Source organism: Galleria mellonella, unplaced genomic scaffold (genome assembly GCF_026898425.1).
Source record: "Galleria mellonella isolate WM207_F2 unplaced genomic scaffold, CSIRO_AGI_GalMel_v1 utg121, whole genome shotgun sequence".
Classification (NCBI taxonomy): domain Eukaryota; kingdom Metazoa; phylum Arthropoda; class Insecta; order Lepidoptera; family Pyralidae; genus Galleria; species Galleria mellonella.
The window spans coordinates 2,477,131-2,498,896 of NW_026441983.1; the positions used below are offsets into that span (position 1 = coordinate 2,477,131).

The window sequence follows — 21,766 nt, forward strand, 5'->3', positions numbered from 1 at the left end:
AGTTACACAAAAAAGGACATATTGTTAAAAAAAAAAAAAAAAACTGTTCCACCTCTCGCCATCGACAGGGAACTCATCTTTACACGCTTGAACCTAAAAGGTCGCGTACAGAGCAGTTTCAGATGAACTACCTCCCGCAAACGCTCAGGCTGTGGAATGAGTTCCCTGCCGAGATTTAGTTATTTAGTAAAAACCTACTCAAGGGTAAAAAGCGTACAGTTAAAGACAAAACTTAATATTATTTAGTTAAAATTAAACATATGAGTTATTAAAAACAAAAAAAAAATCTGACACTACATAGATGCCTCTGCCATATTTAATATCACAGTGTATAGAACAACCAGTGGTCCAACGCCATCGGCGTGTCCCGAACGGTCTTAATTCGGGGCGCACGCTGTGCAGACGTATCCGTCGGACTACTGGCAGCGTAGAATTCTTTAGACTGTGTTCAGAGTGTTCATACAGAAACTTAACGAAGTGTGACAAAGTCAATTTTCGACAAAATAATTTAATTTATTTAAAACTAGCGGTCTGTCCCGGCGTCGAACGGTTGGACATTTTTACATTTTAAAAAGAAGCCATTAAGGCTGCACACGCGACGGAAGCTTAAAAATGGAGTAACTTCTCCCGTTTTCCCAACATTTCCCTTCACTGCTCTGCTCCTATTGATCGTAGCGCGACGAAAAGTATACTATAACCTGCCCAGGAGTATGAAAAATAATTATACCAAGTTTCGTTAAAATCCATCGAGTAGTTTTTGTTTTATAACGAACATACAAACAGACAGACAAAAATTGTACTGATTGCATTTTTGGCATCAGTATCGATCACTAATCACCGCCTGATAGTTATTTTGGAAATATATTTCATGTACAGAATTGGCCTCTCTACAGATTTATTATAAGTATAGATTATTTTTTGATTGATCATTCAAAAAGACCTCCATGTGGCAGGACCAGGCGGGCATAGAATGGGCCAGCCATTCATTTACAATAAGCGTTGCATATTTTTTTCCCCAACAATAAAACACACAGTATTCAGCCATCTAGCGAGATTCCGAGAAACAATATCAATGTAGCGAAACAAAAATCTGTCAAATATGAAGTACACACAAAAATTTTATTACATTATATGATTATCGCTTAAGTTAGCTAGTAGCCATTTTTAAACAATCAATCGGAAATTTTGAATTTAGTTGTTTTGAAAATTGACAAATAAGTGTCGTCATACCTCAATAAGTTGAACTACGAACACTCTTTAGTATTTTATCTAAAATTATTTTACCACACAAATTATGCTATGACGAAAAAGATATGCTTCTATTAAATTAACAATACAATATTAAAATATCAATGAATTAATGGATAATACACTTAATTTGTTCACTACCAAGGCACAAAATACAATTATTAAATTACATTTATGTATATATATATATATTACAAATCTTTTTTTTTGGCTTTTTCCAAAAATTTTTAATTCCCTACCTAACTAGATAATTTATTTACAAATTGGTTATTCTACCCTACATATTTATTTATATACAGTATTCACAATTCCTTTCCATAGTGATGGGCGCTATCCGATATCTAGATATAGAGTCTGTCCCAGCCTCACCTATCATCAGTGTGACCATTTCATTAATAACGAATCTGCCACAGACAGGGTAAAAAAATCTACTAAAATCTGCCATACTTCATTTTCTTGGAATCCATTAAATCTACCAAAATTTGTCACTTTTGTAAATCATCAACATAATTTGCCACAGACAAAATTTAGGAGCGAAATCTGCCAAAATGGCAGGAATCTGTCGCAGATAGTCACACTGCCTATCACCCTTCACTGGCGCCCCGTCAGCGTATACCGATAGCGCAGGCGAGGTTACCATTCCATTATCACTCAACTGCTTGCATTCAAACTGTACGCCATTTCGAACAGTAAAAAAAAATCTCACAGTATCGTATTAGCAAACAAAAAAAAAAAATACAAAAAAATAAATTGGCCTATTCAAAATTCAAATAAACATTTCTATTAATAATTAGTACTACTATAAATATCAAATATTGAACAATTATAATTTACCGTGTCACGTCACGATATAGTACGAATCTCTCGTCACGATATAGTACGATTCTCTCGTCACGATACAATAGGAGAGAAAGGTGTCTGCAATTATTTGGAGATAGTATTGATTTATCTATATAAATATTTATTAAGACTGTGTTCCACAAACAAAAAAACTGACTTCCATTGGGCTAAAACCAATTTTGATTTAAAAATTAAACTATCGAATCGACTTTGGTAAAATTTCTATAAAAGTAACCTGGTTTCAAGTATATCCTTTTAGATGAAAAATCAATTTTCCATATCAATTTAGACTTGACGGAGTTATGGTGTAACAAATATATAAAAAAAAAACCTAATTGAGAACCTCTTTCTTTTTAATCGGTTGAAAACGTCATCATTTTACTTTCCCATGTTATCGTGACGGTACAATTGTATGATATCGTGGCCTGGTACAGTCAATTATAAAATACCTTATTAGCTATGTTTTGCAGCTGTTTCCACGAACTTTTATGGCAGTGTTAATTTATTTCTAATCAATGTATGATTGTATATTGAATTAGTAGGAGAAATTAAATTTACTAAATATAGGGGGGGGGGGGAACAACTATATAAGAGGAGGGTTTCAATTCGGTCGTATATTTATGTTTGTTTTACATTCGTTACATCAGACCTCTTGTCATTTATAAACCGATTTGGAAAATTCTTTTTTCATCTGAAAGGACATACTTTCAGATTGGTTGCGTAGAAATTTCGTAAAAAACGATACAGCACTTTGGTTTCTAAATCGAAATAACTAATAGTTAGTCAATTATAATTATTTTTAATCCACAACTGATAGTATGCGTGTGACTGTCAACGTTTGAGTATTGACTGCTATTATTAGAAGTTCTACGACATTCCATTCCATCAATCACCGACCGCCATTCAGTCCACGCACGTTTTGCGACACGTGTTCCCGCTCTGAAGGGAGCATCTTTAGGCAAATAGATCGCTGATTGGGATATGCCCCTAGCTGCAAGGAAGTCGGTGTTTTTATTTGGAAACAAAATCCACTTGTTTAAGGATCTGTTACATTCACAGCCTACAAGTTAAAAAAATATTAATGTACCGAGCACAGTGATAGCAGAATGGGCACTTCACTACACTGGTGTCGATTTGAGGTGCCATTACTCTAAATCTATGTTGAAATCTAAAATTCCAATTTGATATCACACAACGAAATGTTTCTTTTTGTTTGTAAATTGTCCCAATATTGTACACCGCTCTACCCGCTGACATTGATGCTCCTTTCCACTTTGGCTGTTGCTGGAAGAGAACTCTATTAGAGTTCAGCCCGCCTTTGTACATTTGATTACTTCTGTCATATTTTTATGTGTACAATAAAGTATTAAATAAATAAAAACGAAATCTTTATTTTAAGAATAGTTCCTTGTTGTTGACGTACTGGCAGCCTTTACAGCTATATATTTGTTTTATAAATATTGCTTTTAAATTATATTCTGTCACATTCCTGATAAACAGTCAAAAGGAACATACCAGTATGAACTAATTTTGCTAAGAGATTGAAGTCAAACTTTGGTTTTTAATTTTAATTCATAATAGTTCGTAAAATAGTAATTTAATTTAATTATAAACTATAAAAAATCAATTAAAGCCTAAATGCGGTTGCCAATCCGCCTGCCAAGCGTGGTAACTACTGGCATAACCCTCCTAGGGGAGGCTTAAGCTCAGCAGTGGACAGTTAAAGGCAGATATGATGATCGAATTAAAATATTAAATTACGAGGTAAATTTTAGAGAAATAGCGCCTCAGAATAGTTTCTATTATAAAATAATTAAAAAGGGATGAAGCAATTAAAACAATAAGAACAAGTAAGACGGCTTGTGTTTGCCATTTGCGCGGGAGTATCGCAAATGTTAGTGGAAATATATGTATATCAAATGTAAATAAAAAGAAAAAAAAAAATCAAGCAAAATCACAAGCAAAAACTATGCTATTATATCCTATGATTAATGACTTTTAGTAACTAAAACATTGCCTGCACAGAGTCACTTTCAGACGATGCAACACTGTATGGAAATGGATCACGTACAGGCGGATTTATGTTACAATAAAATTATTCTGGTATTTTAATGACCAAAATTTCGCCTGTACCAAGTTCATTTTAGGCGATGTAATTTATTTTGATATCACGTACCATACATCGTACGAAAATGGCTCACCTTCAGACGGTTGTAATTTTACATTAAAAATATATAAAAATTTAATAATAAAAATTTCGCCTGCACTGAGTCACTTTCAGGCGATGTAATTTATTTGCATACCACGTACCATACATCGCCTTAGAGTGGCTCACGTTCAGGCAGTATATATTTTACATTAAAATAATAATATTTCATGACTAAAATTTGGCCTGCACCGAGTCATTTTCAGGCGATATTGTTTATTTGCATATTACGTACTATAACATCGCCTGAGAATGGCTCACATTGAAGGCAGTATTAATTTTACATTAAAATCATTATTTTACAACTAAAATTTCCCCCACATTGTGTCACTTTCAGGCGATGTCATTTATTTGGTTACCACGCACCATAACATCGCCTGAGAATGGTTCGTCACACGTCATCCACTCAGCCACGCCTATTATGTCACACTAGTGCCCCGCCAGCGTAAATCGATAGTGCAGGCGGGGTTACCGTCCACCTTTATCCATTAAAATTTCACTAAAGTACTAGATCTAGGCGTTATAAATATATATAAAAAGAAAAGAAAAAACAATAAGACATAATTACAATATCAACAAAGACTTTATACATTGCACGTTTTAACACAACGCGGTATGACAGGTAACATTTCGACTAGTATTTTTTTTTACAACACACGGGGCAAACGAGCATGCGTCTCACCTGATGGTAAGTGACTACCGCCGCCCATGATCACCCACAACACTAACGGCATTGCAGGTGTGCTGCCGGCCTTTTAAAAAGGAATATACTCTTTTCTTGAAGGTTATGTAAAGTATAGTAATTTCCGATATCTATATATCGAGTTCTGTAGACATTGATGCCCACCTATAGCGATATCGCCCATACCAGTCGGACATCTATATTCATTACGAGCGGGCTCTTCGTCTCGATATTATATATTGGATAACCGATAGTTAATATATACGTTATTGGGACAATATATAGATAGATATTGTAAGAACAATATACACATTTACCAGAGGGAGACTTTTTACAAAAGTCGATTGCTTTGGTACCTCTGTCCCATTCGTGTTTCTACCATGAAGCAGTTGTGTTTGCATGGCTGTGTTTCGGTTTGAAGGGCGGGATATGGCGTGAATTTACTGTGTACAGAGGAATAACACCTGAGTCCTCAGGAATGGCAACGCATGGGGGGTATCATGGGTGAAACAGTATACTATGTTATGTCCACGGTACTGCTCATGTCTATAGGCGACGGTTACCACTTTCCATCAGGTGGGCCGTCAACTTGTTTGCCATTCTAAGTTGTATAAAAAAAAAATAGATACAGCTATAATCCACTCTTAATTTCGACAGTTTTTTAATGTAAACTGTATTGTATGAAATTTTTTTAGTTAAAATCAATTTATTAACAGTAATTGATATAATTTGTTAGTACCAAATGTTTTGCTTAAATGTAAAATAGTGGTGGTAGCAAAAAATGATGCCATTTTTTTTAATGTATGATGGTATAATGGTATGGTGACCCCGCCTGCGCTATCGGTATACGCTGGCGGGGCACCAGTGAGTGATTATGGAATAAGATGTTGCAGTCCAGTCAGTTAGCCTATCGTATCTAATTCTTTAGGAATTAACCCTTCTTCGCATGACTTTTTTATTGGTGAAATAAATCAAGGTGATATAATTCATGTTCAAAATTAAAGTAAAAATGGTTAAACAAATAAATTTGACAGCTATGTTTTGTTTCTGCAATGGACATTAAAAAGGTATCCAGACACGATCAACTTAAAGTGAACTTGGTCTTTTATATAATTTTTGGGCATTCAATGTTATGATGGAATATTCCACCATTATGCAAAGAAGTGTTAACCACGATGGTTTCCAGAGGGAACGAGTGGGAGCCGACTTGATATTGGTAGTATTAGGTTCACCAACATCTGTTACTAACAATCCTCCACTCCTCCCCCTGAAAATGGCAACTATCGCTTATAGACATGAACACTGCCATGTATATTACAGATCACCATGACGCCCATGGGACTCTTCATGCGTTACTATTCATGAGGACTATGGAGACCTGAGGTCTCTGTACTCTGGAATTTCTCAGGTATATCCCACTTTTCAAACCGTAAAAATCGTGCCAGGACAGCTGCTTCACGGCAGAAACACAAGTGGTACAGAGGACAGAGGTACTTACACAGATGGACTCTGTAACCTACTGTAAGTTATTTTAACAATTTCTTCTATTGTTTTAACGTTTTGCCGTATGGTCCCGGCATAGAATAGGCCAGCCCTTCCTTTCCCGTGGGCGTCGTAATAGGCGACTGAGGGAGGGCGAGGGATGGGCAGCGTTCCTCTTAAAACATCTCCAAAGTCTAACTGCGGTTGCCAATCCGCCTGTCAAGACAATTACTGGTAAAATCCGCCAGGGAGAGGCTTCAGCAGTGGACAGTTAAAGGCTGATGATGATGACCTGTCAACCGCGCCGTGCTATAACGGAACTATAATGTTCTACATAGATTCATGTTCGAACTTAAAGCTACCTTATCATTGTAAATTAAAACCTCGTAGATTCTTCAGTCGCCTCTCCAGATCTTCGACCGTCGCCTCTTCCCCGGGCCAGGAGACTGGCTGCTTTTTCCTCTCACCGCCTGGTGCCATCTGGAAGTTACCACCCGTCTTGCCTGGACTCTCCGAGCTGGAAAACGAGGGGGGAAAGGAAATATTAGTAACGTGAGAACCTCAGCAGCCTCATTGCTAGTGTCGGGTCAACTTTCAAGTGACACTGACTGGGCGATACCTACGTATCACGCGTCGTGTGGATCGTAAAATTTCAAATACATTGCGCGGCGTCAACACTAAGAATCGTTAATTATATGGCTACGGTGCATTTCCGGCGGGAAAACAATCTGCCGTCTGATTCAGACCGTTCATCTGAATCAGCTGTTTTCGTTTTGGCCAATCTGTCCCTTCCATCCTGTATACCGCTGCGTGGTCACAGTTTAAAATACGTCACTCCTTCCTTTACCATGTTGTTAGAAGACTAAGAGAACTTGATGGTCAAAGGATGGGCAGCAGCGTCGTTTTAATCAATAATTACTAGTACCGCATTCGAGTATTCTGCCACTTGCCTATGGTTGACTGAGAGAGAATGCTTTTAGCATTAAGTCCGCCATGTACACATATATATACTAATGAATAAAATAAATAAATACACACATGAGCTGTACAGCGATAGAACAACTATAATGGTTGTTATTAATCAAGCGGATCAATTTAGCGTCACAATAAGGGATTTTTCTATGCGGTTGAAGCGGCCATATTAGTAACTGACGACGATTAAATTTTTCTTCACCAGCAGCGCCACAGCGGATGGATGCGTAAACTTTATGTAAATGAAACAGTGCCAGTATGCAGGTAAAGAGGGATATTTACCAGAGGGAGACTTTGTACAAAAGTCGATTGCTTGGGCACCTCTGTCCCATTCGTGTTTCAACCGTGAATCAGTTGTGTTTGCATGGCTGTGTTTCGATTTGAAGGGTGGGATATGGCAGTGAATTTACAGGGTACAGAGAATTAACACCTGAGTCCTCAGGAATGGCAATGCATGGGAGGTATCATGGGCGAAACAGTATACTCTGTTATGTCCATGGTACTGCTCATGTCTATAGGCGACAGTTACCACTTTCCATCAGGTGGGCCGTCAGCTTGTTTGCCATTCTAAGTTGTATAAAAAAAAAAAAATTGTAATAATTCTAAGACTGTTTAACAAAATTAATTAATTTTAATTTCACCTAAAGATTTGGTGCCGACCACGTGTTGCTTACTGTCAATTAGCTGTTGTAAAACAAAAGTATGTATATATGGCGTGAATTTGTGGTCGCGAATAACACCTGAGTCCATGTTGAATAGAGCCGCGGGGAGTCGTGAAGTCCACGTTCAGGGGTTGGCCTGGAATACATATATCTATATATTCTATAGTACTGCTCATGTCTAAACGACGGTAATAAAATTTCCATCAGGTGGGCCGTCAGCTTGTTTCATTCTAAGTTGTAAAAAAAAAATGAAGGCTTTTGTAATAATTTTAAGACTGTTTGGCAAATTAATTAATTTAATTTCACCTAAAGTACTCGGTGCCGGCGAGCTCCGTGTTGCTGTTACTGTCCTTGCTGTTGTACAACCAGACGCCACCGTCCACCTTGTGGTCGCGCACCTGGAAGTCCATGTTGTAGAGCCGCGGCGGAGTCGTGAAGTCCACGTTCAGGGGTTGGCCTGGAATACATATATCTATATATTCTATGGGTTGGCAAATATAAAAAAACAGTACAGTGCATTTTAAAATTATAAGAAAATGAATGGAAAATTCTGGTCACATAGCTTTGTCCGATGGGGAGAAAAGAGATGAGTGGTGACAGAACAGTTACTGATTGAATATTAATTACATTGAATTGTTTATTATGTTACTTCTTTAATAAAGGCTTATATATTATTATTATTATTATTATTATGGGGGAGGTTTATGTCCAGCAGTGGACGGATAATGGCTGAAATGAATACAATAATAACTATTACTAATTGTAACTAAACATAAATATAAACATATAATTCTGGTCGTGTGGTCCCAGTATAGAATAGGCCACCCCTTCTTTTCCCGTGGGTGTCGTAAGAGTCGACTAAAGGAGGATGAGAGATGGGCAGCAGCGTCTCTCTTAAAACATGTCTAAAAGTCTAACTGCAGTTACCCATCTGCCTAGGGGGGGAAAAGGATTGTTAGCAATGGAGTTTGACAGCCCCATTGCTAGCAATATGCCCTATTAGGTCGACCTCCACGTAGTTCCCCCTGGAAACCATCGTCAACAATTTTTGTTGAATTCGTCACGATGGGTTAACTGACCTGCTTCATCCTCACCTGTCATCCCTCACTGGTGCCCCGCCGGTGTATACCGATAGTGCGGGTGAGGTTACCATTCCATCATCCATTAAAAAAAAACCTCTCAAGGGGAAGGTTTATGGGAAATTGAGCTTTAAATCAATAAAACGAGCTCTCCAATATAATTTTATATTGGTCCTTTCTATTGTGCTACTAGGAAGCCAAAGCAAGTCTGCTCTCTAGCGCATAGAAGTATCGCTCGAAAAAAGTGGGGCGGTGACGTAGAAAGTGAAAGTTAAATACATGAGTCATTCAATAACAGTCTTTAGTCAAATGAGAGATTAATTTTTGCACATTAAATTAAATAATATCAACAGTGGATAGTTAACAGCCAAAACAATAAAAATAATGCTAGTTAAAGTGTCGTAAGAGATGATAAAGGAATGGCAAGGAATGGGCTGCAGTGTCCCTGCCAAGGGTGGCAATTACTACCAAAACCTCTATAAAGGGAAGGCTTATGTTTAACAGTGGGTAGTTAATCCTTAAATACCTGAAGTTTCAAATTTGACACCGGGGTTATAAATCCCATTGGGCGCCTACAATCCTAAAAGATTTTATTTTAATATTTGGCTGTTTACATGTTACAACAACGTTTTTTTCAAAATAAATATATAAAAATATCGTTTTGATTTTTATACTATTTTTCCCCATTAGTAAACACAGTAAAGGGTACACTTATATATTTTTTAATTTGATTTAAAAAGTCAGGCTTTGAAGGGTTAAGGGCTATATATGCTGATGATGATGATACCGGGGTGCAGCCGGTCGTCCTGACGGAGCTCCGCGTAGTCCCCGTTGTTGTTGCCCCATCCGTCCGCCGGGTACCATGGTTTACTCGGCTTCTCCTTACGTTGCGCTGGCTTTGCCTCCTTCGCTGCTGGAGCAGTACATTTTTTATTTAAATAACTTTATTGACGGAAAGAAAATATGGTGCAAAAGGCAGACTCAATGCTAGTAGCATTCTCTACCAGTCAACCTTTGGGGTGAACAGTGAATCATGAACGTAGTACTTCATATATTTTTTAATAGATGATAATGGAATGGTAACCCCTCCCGCACTATCGGTATACACTGGCGAGGCACCAGTGAAGGATGATAGGTGAGGATAAAGCAGGTCAGTTGGCCCACCGTGACGAATCTAACAATAAATCAATCACTATGGTTTCCAGGGGAACCACGAGCAGGTCAACTTGACAAGGTATATTGCTAGCAATGGGGCTATTAATTCTCATTACTAACAATCCCTTCTCTCCCTGGGGCACCAGTAAGGAATGATAAGTATGAAAACATGTCAGTTGGTCCATCATAACGTATAGACTTGACATTTAGAGCAATTGTTTCTAGAAGGGACCGCAGGGAGGTAGACCTGACCACATATTGCTAGTAATGAGACTGATAGTCCGTATTACTAATAATCCCACTCCCCCACCTCTCAATTTGATTGTATCCCTTTTTTATATATATATATACTACTCCAGAACTTTGTCATTTATAAAGAGACTAGCTGACTCGGCAAACGTTGTTTTACCATATACGTTATTTCGAGAACTATACATGAAAATTTATCCTACTACAATTATTATATTCGATTGCCATCTTGCAACCCTATTGCAGCATATAAAAATCACGATTAAAAAACAGGGGTTGATTGTAAAAGCGTGAAAATTTGAATTTGTATGTATTTTTCAATGCTAAATCATAATAAAATAAAAATAAAAAAGTTGTCAAATAAAGAAAAAAAAAATTTTTTTTGGGTGTCGGTCACCCCTATCATTGAGGGGTATGAAAAATAGATGTTGGCCGATTCTCAGACCTACCCAATATGCACACAAAATTATATGAAAATCGGTAAAGCCATTTCGGAGGAGTTTGGTAACAAACACCACGACACGAGAATTTATATTAGATTTGGCATTTCTTTTTATATTTATTACCCTAGAACTCTGTCATTTATAAACCGATTTGGACTTTTTTATCCAAAAGGATACTTTCAGATTGATCTCATACAAATTTCATCAAAATCGGTTTAGTAGATAGTATAATTGGTTTTACCCGGATTGCAGTTGTTTTTTTTAAATCATTAAATTATTATGATGGATAGGTTTTGGATGATTTATGATTAACCGAAACTTACTGTAACATATTTCAAATTTGTCTTCTATACTGAAATCTAGTGTATTTTTTACACAATTATTTACACAAACACACAAATAGTTAAAGGGTAATAATAAATACTAATTAAAGTATGTAACAAATATGTCATATATATTTATATATAAAAACATGTTAAAATCATGACTTACTCTTGGAAGTTAAAAAATAACAACTTTCAGTTAGACACACAACACAAACACACACACAAACATTCGGCGCGGCCGAAAGATTCGGCTAATTTATGGCCGAAACGGAAACTAAGCTCGAAAATAGAATTTTTGGCCGAAACCGAAAGTTTGGTCGGACACTAACGATTTATGATTAAAGTTATTTGACACTATTACACTCACCAGAGGGCGCCCAGTCCGCGACGGCCACCTTGGCCGGCTTGGTCTTGCCCCTCGGGCTGGAGTCCTCCACGTCGAGCTCGTTCAGCTCGGCCAGGATGCGCTCCTCTCCGTCGAACACGAAGTCGCGTTCTGATACTTTCCGCGGCTGGGTACGCTGCGGCACCTTGGGAGCTGGCAAACATTTATTTATTTTTAAAAGAATTGTTAGTAATGGAGACTGAGAATCTCATTGCTAGTTAATTCCTGATGAATTCATCGTGATGGGCTAACTGGCCTGTTTTCATTCTCACCTATCACCCTTCACTGGTGCTCCGCCAGCGTATCCCGTTAGCGCAGGCGGGGCTACCATACCATTTTCACCCATCAAAAAAAAAAATGCTAGGCATCAAATGTAAATTTTTATCAATTTTTTACATATTATTTTTGATGTAAATATATAGATAGATAGATACTCCTTATTATTTTCCTCCATAAAATTACAATAGTAAACTTTTTATAGATACAAACAATTACAAGAAATAATCACAGTGAGAAAACAATGGGCGACCTTATCGCTAAGAACGATCTCTTGCAGGCAACTTTGGATGGAGAGGAGTAATTACATGCAAATGCAAACTATTGTAAACCGATCCTAATTGTAGCTAATTCCTAACTTTCAATTTCAATTCAATTTATTCATAACAATATTACATTGTGTCGAATAGGTATGATAGGAATTTTACATATAAACAATGTCAGATACAATCAAACTGTTGCTACACGAGTGCAGTATTAAATTGTCATTAGCCATAGATTTGAATTGAGATCCATATTGGATTCAAGAGTTGTCCTACTGTTTGTTTGTTTTTTTTTTTTTTTTTTACAACTTAGAATGGCAAACAAGCTTCTCTGATTGCTAATTGCTTTCTATTTGTATACAATTATTATTTTCTTTTGCTTGTTTTGTTTTTTTTTGTTCTTGTTTTGTGCGCTACTGTGTGAGCCGCATGCTTCTTCGATTAAATTATTTCTTTCTTTCTTTCTAATTATAAACAGTAAAAATATATATATATATATATATTTTGTTTTTATTTGTTGTTTGAATATTATTTACAGTTGAAGCAACAATACCTTCTTTCTGTGGCTTCGCGGGAGTGCCACCGCTGGCGCCCGTGTTCGTGTCGAGTAGTTCCTTTAGCTCCAGCTCTAGCTCGGCGGCGTCGAAGTCGTCCAAGGTGGTGCCGAGCGCCTTCTCCACTTCGTTGTACGTGTCCATCACCTGAGAGAACGATCACTGATGTTATTTAAAGTAATAAAACAACTTCTGGTATAGTTAAGCTGAAAGGTCAGCAGTAAAAATCAAGTATGCAAGTGGTTCAGGACCGTTCCTTATGGCAGTCTATGGGGGAGGCCTATATCCAGCAGGAGATGATAATGGAGACTAAGAACCCCATTGCTAGCAATATACCTAACCAGGTCGACCTCGCAGTTCTCCCTGGAAACTATCTTGGTTAATTGCTGATGAATTCATCATGATCACCCTTCATTGGTGCACTGCCACTGTTAGTGCAGGCGGGGTTACCATTCCATTTTCACCCATAAAAAAAAACTGTTCCCAGTAGACTCATACGCATACTTGCCAATGAATCGCAGTTGCACATCAAGTGTTCCATAGATTCCGATTTCTCACCGCACAGTCTGCACAGTGTGTCCGAGGATAGACCCACCTTGTATAGTATATGCCTTACTGGCATATGTCTAGTTAGGGCACCCATAATGAGTCATACCCCTTATAATTGAGTTAAGGGTAGGAAGATAATGATTAAAAAAAGATGTAGTTTAAGCCATACCTCCTTCAGATCGTCTAACGTGTCGTGGACAGCGTCTTCCTCCAGACCGCCATCTTTCATCCCGCGCTTCATTGCTTGAGAGCTTGTTCTGAAATAATGTCATAATTAATACATTAGAATAGAACAAAAATGAGCTAGAGAAAAATAAACGCCATCAAATCGTATAAAATGAGTTAACTGTGGCGCCATCTAGTTTAATTACTTAAACACGCTTTGGTGCAGTTTACAAAGGAAAAAAAAATCATATAAACAAAAAGGGAAAAAAGTAAAGCAGCCTTTTATACATATATTGCTACCACATATGAAGAGGAAGAAGAAGGAAAAACGCCACGCCGACATACACATAACACCTAGTGTATGTCGGCTTAAAACCAAGAGACCCAGAAGTGATAGTATCAGGAGTTGAAGCTGGGGTAATGAGGTACACTCCAAGGCCCCCACCTCGCCCGCCCACACTATCTGGCGGGCCCAGAGAAGGCTATAGATGATGATGATTCAGTTCACGAACTAATGCAGCAAAATCTCTAGCGAATTCAGTTCAAAAACTGACATTGGTATCAAATACAGGTACGTGCCAATCACTAACAATCACATATAGTTAACAGTTACGCCCGCCAATCAGATATTTGGATCTTGGATTGAGCTGTGTTTGATTTTATAGGCCTCAAATATCCTTAACAATAATAATAATTCTTACAATTTTACTAAACTGATTTTGATAGAAGATAAATACCTTGACAGATCACCAGAAGGAGACTTTGTACAAAAGTCGATTGCTTGGGTACCTCTGTCCCTATTCGTGTTTCAACCGTGAAGCAGTTGTGTTTGCATGGCTGTGTTTCGGTTTGAAAGGTGGAATATAGCGTGAATTTACAGGGTACAGAGGAATAACACCTGAGTCCTCAGGAATGGCAACGTATGGGGGGTATCATGGAACAGTATACTTTGTTATGTCCATGTTTACTTTGTTATGTCCAGGCGACGTTTATCACTTTCCATCTGGTGAGCCGTCAACTTGTTTGCTATTCTAAGTTGTATAAAAAAAAAAAGATAAAATAAGAAATTTCCAAATCTGTTTATATACATAATGGAGTTAGGAGGTAAAAAACTTAAAAAAAAATAACGAATTCGAGAACTTCCTCCCCACTTACCATGCGTAGCAACTATTGGCAACAACTAAAAACCCCCCAAGGGAGAGGGCTATGCTCAGCAGAGGATAACGAACAGCTGATATGACGATGATAAGAACCTTCTCTTGTTTTTAAAGTCGGTTGAAAAAGTCCAGTGTTACCTGTATGTATCAACAATGGCAGCATTGACGTCCACTTCTTTAAGCTGCTGCAGCAGCTGTCTCACATTGTCAAGCGCTCCCTCGCAGCGCGTCAAGCGCTGTTGGATATTGTGTTTGCGACGGAGGTGACTTTTAGCCTGTAAAAGAAAAAAAAAATTAACATAACTTCAAGCAATATTTGCAGAACGTCCATATTACTAGTAGATGGATGTTTAAGCAATATTGTATGCTTCAACATGTCTAAATTCCATTTTTATATTCCGTTCAATTAATCATAATGTATTTCTAATGGGCACGATGTCAGTTTAGTCTATGACCTAGTAAAAAAATGTAACTAGGGTTATCTATGATTCTTTATTCCCAACAGGCAACATCCCAGTTTCTTATAGTCAATGATCTAGAAAAAAAAGTAACTACGATTGTCTATGACTCTCTCTCTTCCGTCCGGCGTTCGATCAAGCGAATGTATCTTAGCGATTATATTTCAGTTATTCAGTAAATTACAAAGATATAAATGCATTTTGATTTTGTTTAAACATAATGTGAATGTAAATAGGACTTTATTTTCCGCGCTTAGCCTCTCATTTGGGCAGTTGTGCGTATGAGTCGTGGCTAGTACAGCCAACCTAGCTCCGCCCGGAAGCACAGAAGCTTCCTGCAATCTTCACAGGACTCTCGGAGTAACCTCACCGTTCCGAGGATTTCTAAACATTGATGGGCCACAGTTTCGCATTCCAGGATTACGCGAGCAGCCGTTTCTTCGGCGTCGAAACAGCCTCGACATAGAGAGCTGTCTGTGGCTCCTATTATGTATAAATGTTTGTTTAATGGACAATGGCCTGTTATTGTCCCTATCATTATTTTGAAGTTTTTCCTATCTAGATGTAATAAACGTTTTGATAGTCGTTGATTCAAAGTAGGTACGGCCAATTTTCATTATCTGTTCAAACATAATTCTTGTCAGTGTGTTTACAAAAAATAAATCAGGAAGTGAATCCAGTAATTTTCACTTTCATTTGCCAAGCCATCAAAAACCAAATGAGTCCGCCATCAAATCAAATCATTTTGCATGGATAATGTATAATATGAACCTGACAATACGAGACTTCCATTCATTCATGGTGCATACCATTGACCATTTTTTATACCACTGTGGTGGCATATTAGCATACGGCCCACCTGATGGTGAGCGGTTACCGTAGCGTATGAACGCCTGCTAAAATCCCGGCCTCGATCCCGATATAGAATAGATATAGGTATAGTAGCATTCCTTCCTTTCCCGTGGATGTCGTAAAAGTGAAAATCTAAGGGAGGGAGAGGGATGAACAGTAACATTCCTTTTAAAACATCTCTAAACCCTGCAACTGCAACTGCGGTTGACAATTCGCCTACCAAATGTGACAACTACTTTTTTTTTTATAGGTGATAATGAAATAATAACCCTATCCGCGCTATCGGTATACACCGGCGGGGCACCAGTGACGGATGATAGATGAGGATGAAACAGGTCAGTCAGCCCATTGTTTACGATGATTTCCAAGGGGAACCACGTGGAGGTTGACCTGATAGGGCATATTGCTAGCAATGGGGCTGTCAAACTCCATTGCTAACAATCCCTTCCCCCCATGTGGCAACTACTGACAAAACCCTCCTCTAGGGGGAGGTTTACGTTAGGCAGTGGACAGTTGGAGGTTAATAATGATGATGTTGCATACCGCGAGCCTGTCTCCGAGCTGGAGAGACGCCGCCGCTTGGGCGGTGGCGGCGGCCACCTCCCTGGCGAGCCTCGTGGCGTCGGCCGACAGCCGAGTCTCCGCGCTCGTCAGCTTCACCAGCGCCTCGTCCGTCTCCGTCACGGGCTGCGCCTTCTTGTGGGGCTCCGCTGGAAATTAATGCATGGCCATTTAAAAAAAATATTTATTTACTTACTCTTTATTGCACCACTTAAAGAATAATACAAAACAGTATATATATTTTTTTTAATGGGTGATAATGGAATGGTAATCCCGCGTGCGCTACCGGTATAGGACGAAAGCAGGTCAGTTGGCCCATAGTGAATTCCAGGTCATAGGAGAATTGTCGATGATCCCAGGCTCACAGGCGGTATCGAACCCTTAAATCTTAGGAGAGATTTTGCCTCACTCTGCGTGTTCTACCGCCTGTACAATGGATTGTGCTCAGAGGAATTGTTCAATATGATGCCCACAGCCACTTTCTACCATTGTACAGCTCGCCATCGGCAGGGAGTTCATCCTCATGTCCTACAGCCTCAATGGTCGCGTACTGCGCGGTTTCAGAGATGTTTCCTCCCACGAACACTCAGGTTGTGGAATGATCTCCCTGCCGAGGTTTTCCCAAGAGACTACAGCATGGGGTTCTTCAAAAGGGGGATAAAGAGGTTTCTTCAGGGTCGGCAGCGCACACTTAATACCTCTGGTATTGCAGGTGTTCATAGGCTACGGTAACCACTTACCATCAGGTGGGCCGTATGCTTGTTTGCCACCTCAGTGGTATAAAAAGGTGTATTTATACCGATGGGCTAACTGACCTGCCTTTTCATCCTCACCTATCATCCCTCACTGGTGCCACGCCAGCGTATACCGTTAGCGCAGGTGGGGTTGCCATTCCATTATCATTCAAAATTCAAAATTCAAAAATCATTTATTCATGTAGGACATTTTAGCCGCTTATGAACGTCAAATTTTTACATTATAATTTTATTTTTTTCCCTACCGTCCAGTTCGGTATATAGATCCAACTGAGAAGAACTGGCAAGAAACTCAATTGAATTACTTTTTTATTATTATTATTATTATTATTAATTCATTGGTATGATGATTATTATTATTATTCAAACAATAATTACCTATTTTAACGACATCATCCTTCTTGACAGCGGTTCCCTGCGAGACCAAGTACCCTAAAAGTATCTCGAAGGTCTCCCTGCTTTGTTGGAAGCCGGAGTTACGCATGAGCTCCTCAATTGTACCAATGTGTTCGGCATCAGCAGGGTAATTCTGTAGGAACTCTGTGGCTTGCTCCTGGAATTTTTTTTTAATTACAAATAAAACCAACTTCAATTGTGACAAAACTATTTTGATATATAAAATTAAATAACTAAATCGATTTTATTAAAATTTATCTGTATGTGCATCCTTTCAGCCACCTTTTATCGTCACACTGCTGGCCATCGACAGGGAATCCATCCTCACACACTTGAGCTTAAATCTAAACGGTCATGTACAGTATGGTTTCAGAGAAATTTTCTACCACAAATGTTCAAGCTGTCGAATGAGCTCCCAAGCCAAGGTTTGATCTTGAGACTACAGTATGGAGTTCTTCAAATAGGATATATTAAGGTTTCTTCAGGGTCGGCAACGTGCACGTGACACCCCTAGTGTTGCAGGCGTCCATAGGCTATAGTGACCATTTACCATCAGACGGGCTGTATGCTTGTTTGCCACTTTTGTGAAAAGAATTTTATTTATTATAGCCCTAAGGTAAACAAGCATACAGCCCAGTTGATAGTAAATTTTGATTTTACAAATTGGTTTATAACTGACAGAGTTATGAGGTAACAAACAAAAAAAAAAAATACATTTGAACTACTACTTTTTGAAATCAGTTGAAAATAAGATATTTTTTTTTAAAATTGGAATAATTTATTTACATTTTTATTAATATTACAACTATTTCTGTTCTCAGGATTATTAAAGAATTAGTTTTAACACAAAAAGAATCAACAAAATTTGTTAATACAGTATTGTTCTTGCTATAACAGTTATAAAGTTAAACTTGCAATAACCAAATATCAAATACATAGATATTACGAAAAAAAGAGGCAGAATAGTTTTTGAGAGGAATGAAAATTTAAAGGCAAATTAGATAATGATTTATTTTTATTGAAAGAACTGTTTTTTCAGGTAGAAAAAACTGTGACACTGCAATCTTTCCATGATCTTTTGTGCTTATCCTTTTTAAAGAGACGAAAGAGTTATGAGTTTCTATATTTGGTTTCATTGTTTCTAAGCGATGGAAAGTGTGAGAGAGATATTGAAAGGAGAGTGAAAGTGGGAAACAGTATTAAGGGTGCTTTCAATTATTGTAAATAAAACTATATCGAGCAAAGCTACATTAGCTGATATAGAATGCCATAGGGCAGAGCTGTCCAAACTATGGTCCGTTTGAATTGATACAGTCCACCAAGTCATTTCTAGCTACTACCAATATTGATGTCGATGTTGACAGAATTGTAAAAGATACCAGAGGGAGACTTTGTACAAAAGTCGATTGCTTGGGTACCTCTGTCCCATTTGTGTTTCAACCGTGAAGCAGTTGTGTTTGCATGGCTGTGTTTCGGTTTGAAGGGTGGGATATGACGTGAATTTATGGGGTACAGAGGAATAACACCTGAGTCTTCAGGAATGGCAACGCATGGGGGATATCATGGGCAAAACAGTATACTCTGTTCTGTCCATGGTACTGCTCATGTCTATAGGCGACGGTTACCACTTTCCATCAGGTGGACCGTCAGCTTGTTAGCCACTCTAAGTTGTATAAAAAAAAGATAAAGAAAAAATAACAAAACAATAACAAAATAATAATATTTTGCAGCCCCCCAATGAATTTAGTCATTTTTGTTAGCCCTAGATCCTATCTAGTTTGGACAGTCCTACGATACCATACCATAGAACCATTAAACTTACCATTAGTACTTTAAGGTTTTTCTGATTTTTCTTTCTAACTACACCTGTTCCTTGGTCCTTTGACCCAATATACCCATCACTTATTAATTCCAAAAATCATCTATATTTCATTGACAAAATCAATAAATAAAGCATCATTGTGGACATTTGAGACTTTTAAGGAGTCAGTAGAAAAGCCAGAGAAAATTAAGAGTGATGATGAGTGATCATCAATTACTGAGATAGTGCAGAGAGGGCATGGGCAGGTTAAAAAATATAGTCCAAAGAAAAGTCTACAAAAAAAACCATAACAGTAAAGTGGACAGTGGGCAAAATAAAGTTAAAAAACTATGTTAGAGAGGTTTTTGTTCTTCAATATTGCATAAAAAAAATTATAACATACCTTCACGGCACTTTCGAGAACAAATCGTTGTGTGGAATCAATACTAGCTTTAGGTAGTCCATCACTGTCTAATGCCTGTCGAGCTGGAAGCAGTGAGGTCACTGCTGTGATTGCTATTGCAGCCGGCTTGAATGCCAGCCGGGCGCCCCACCGCACCCAGCCTTCTGGTCCATTGTGCAGGATTTGTGGATATTTGGATATGGGGGACAGATCACCATTTCTGAAATAGATATGTATGTAATAATAGATGTTTCTAGCAAAAAATTGGCCAGACTCATAAATGAAAACAAATTTAGAAATACCAATGTGCATGACCAGTACCACAAGCATCACTGTGATGTCATCTTTTTATGATTCTGCTGTAGGGTTTAGAATGTTTTTATTTGCTATGAAGAACCCACAAGAAAGTCATCAGGTTAGTATATAGACTACCAATCTCATTGCTATTAATATACTCTGTCAGGTTGACCACCATAGAAACCATCTTGCTGTAATCCAGTAGAATTCACAATAGGCTAACTGACCTGCCTTTTCAATCTCACCTATCATTCTTCATTGATACTCTGCTAGCATATACTGATAGTGCAGAAGGTGTTACCATTTCATTATGAGCCATAAAAAAATCTCTGTAGAATTTACTTATATAAAAAATAATTTATTAGTATTGTAACTATAATTAGCATTGAGTTCTATTTCATGTTCACATATGTTCATGTTCATATGTGATGGTGACCTCATCAAGCTGGCCATCAGCTGGTTTTCTATTACAAGTTGCATAAAGAAAACATTCACAATCAATTTTCAAAATTAGGGCTTCGATTTTTAAATTGAAACTATTCCATACATTTTTTTTAATATGATTTTCAGGTACAATAAACTGTAAACAATTTTGGTCCATTTTTCTAAAAACAACAATCGAACTCACCGGTAGATCTCTTCCACTACTAGATCCATACAAGCGCAAGTGCGCCCTTTTCTTTGAAACGCGAACTTCGCGTCCGCTGCAGACAGTATTGGATCTTTTTTACAACGACACCACTGCCTTAACATATCAGACCAAAATTTCATTTTCATGTCCCAAGACTCTGGATTAGCTGTTTTAATTCGGAAAGGAGCGAATAAAGCGTTCATACGGACATCATCAGACCAGCACTGTGGCAATTTATCTTCCGGTATACCGCCCCCGGGTACACTCATTTTGATCACAGAAAGCTATTTTGGCGGTTGAACGAATTGTTTTGGTGTTTAAAATTATATTTTCAACGTGAGAAAAAATGACTTGCGCGAATACAATGGCGTGCAGGTTTTTTTTTTTTTTTAGTACGTTTGTTCCGTTTGGAACAGGCTAAGGTCGGAGACCATGCTGCCTAGTCTTCAAAAAGATAATTTGTCTGGAATTTTATTTTTCTAATGTCGCTTCAATTATTGTCATAATCTTCAATATTTCATTTGTCAAATCCGGTAAGTACATTTTCATAAATATCTTTTCTTGAGTTTTCTTAAACCAGTGGATTTATCAAATTAAAAATAAATAATTATAAAAAATCATTGTCTTGCAATTCAATAAAAGTATTCTTATAGCTCCTTGAATGTTGTAGTAATATAAGTGAAAATAGCTTTGAAACAAGAAGGAAATCTTAAGAGAAGCGGGATTGAGTGCGGGATATTTTCGGGTTTTTTGAAGATAATCCTAAGTTCGTCAAACATAATGTGTCTTTGAATGACAAATTCAGAGCAATCAAAAAAAGGTGATGTAGAGATTGGGCTGTATTTGAGTTACACCATGTGCATGATGGGGAAGCGATCATGCCCATTCGGTGCAGGTGTTCGTTGAAATGTCCGTGGCC

The 21,766-nt window shown here is 37.9% G+C and overlaps 1 protein-coding gene across 2 annotated transcripts; it reads right to left on the bottom strand.

Moving 5' to 3' along the window:
* Positions 1 to 14: 14 nt before the first annotated feature.
* Positions 15 to 21,358, bottom strand: LOC113510130 (charged multivesicular body protein 7). 2 transcript variants are annotated; one of them, XM_052899009.1, is made up of 11 exons: positions 20,845 to 21,358; positions 19,920 to 20,139; positions 17,698 to 17,872; positions 16,547 to 16,713; positions 14,832 to 14,968; positions 13,541 to 13,628; positions 12,822 to 12,969; positions 11,712 to 11,882; positions 9,959 to 10,081; positions 8,399 to 8,549; positions 15 to 6,975 (listed from the first exon to the last, which is right to left on the bottom strand). In XM_052899009.1, the coding sequence occupies exons 1-11, from the start codon at positions 21,114 to 21,116 to the stop codon at positions 6,825 to 6,827; spliced, it is 1,803 nt and encodes a 600-aa protein (XP_052754969.1). In that variant the 5' UTR covers positions 21,117 to 21,358; the 3' UTR covers positions 15 to 6,824. The 2 variants fall into 2 exon arrangements, with proteins under 2 accessions (XP_052754969.1, XP_052754967.1); XM_052899007.1 differs by having other exon boundaries at positions 9,959 to 10,084; positions 20,845 to 21,357.
* Between the last annotated feature and the right edge of the window lie 408 nt (positions 21,359 to 21,766).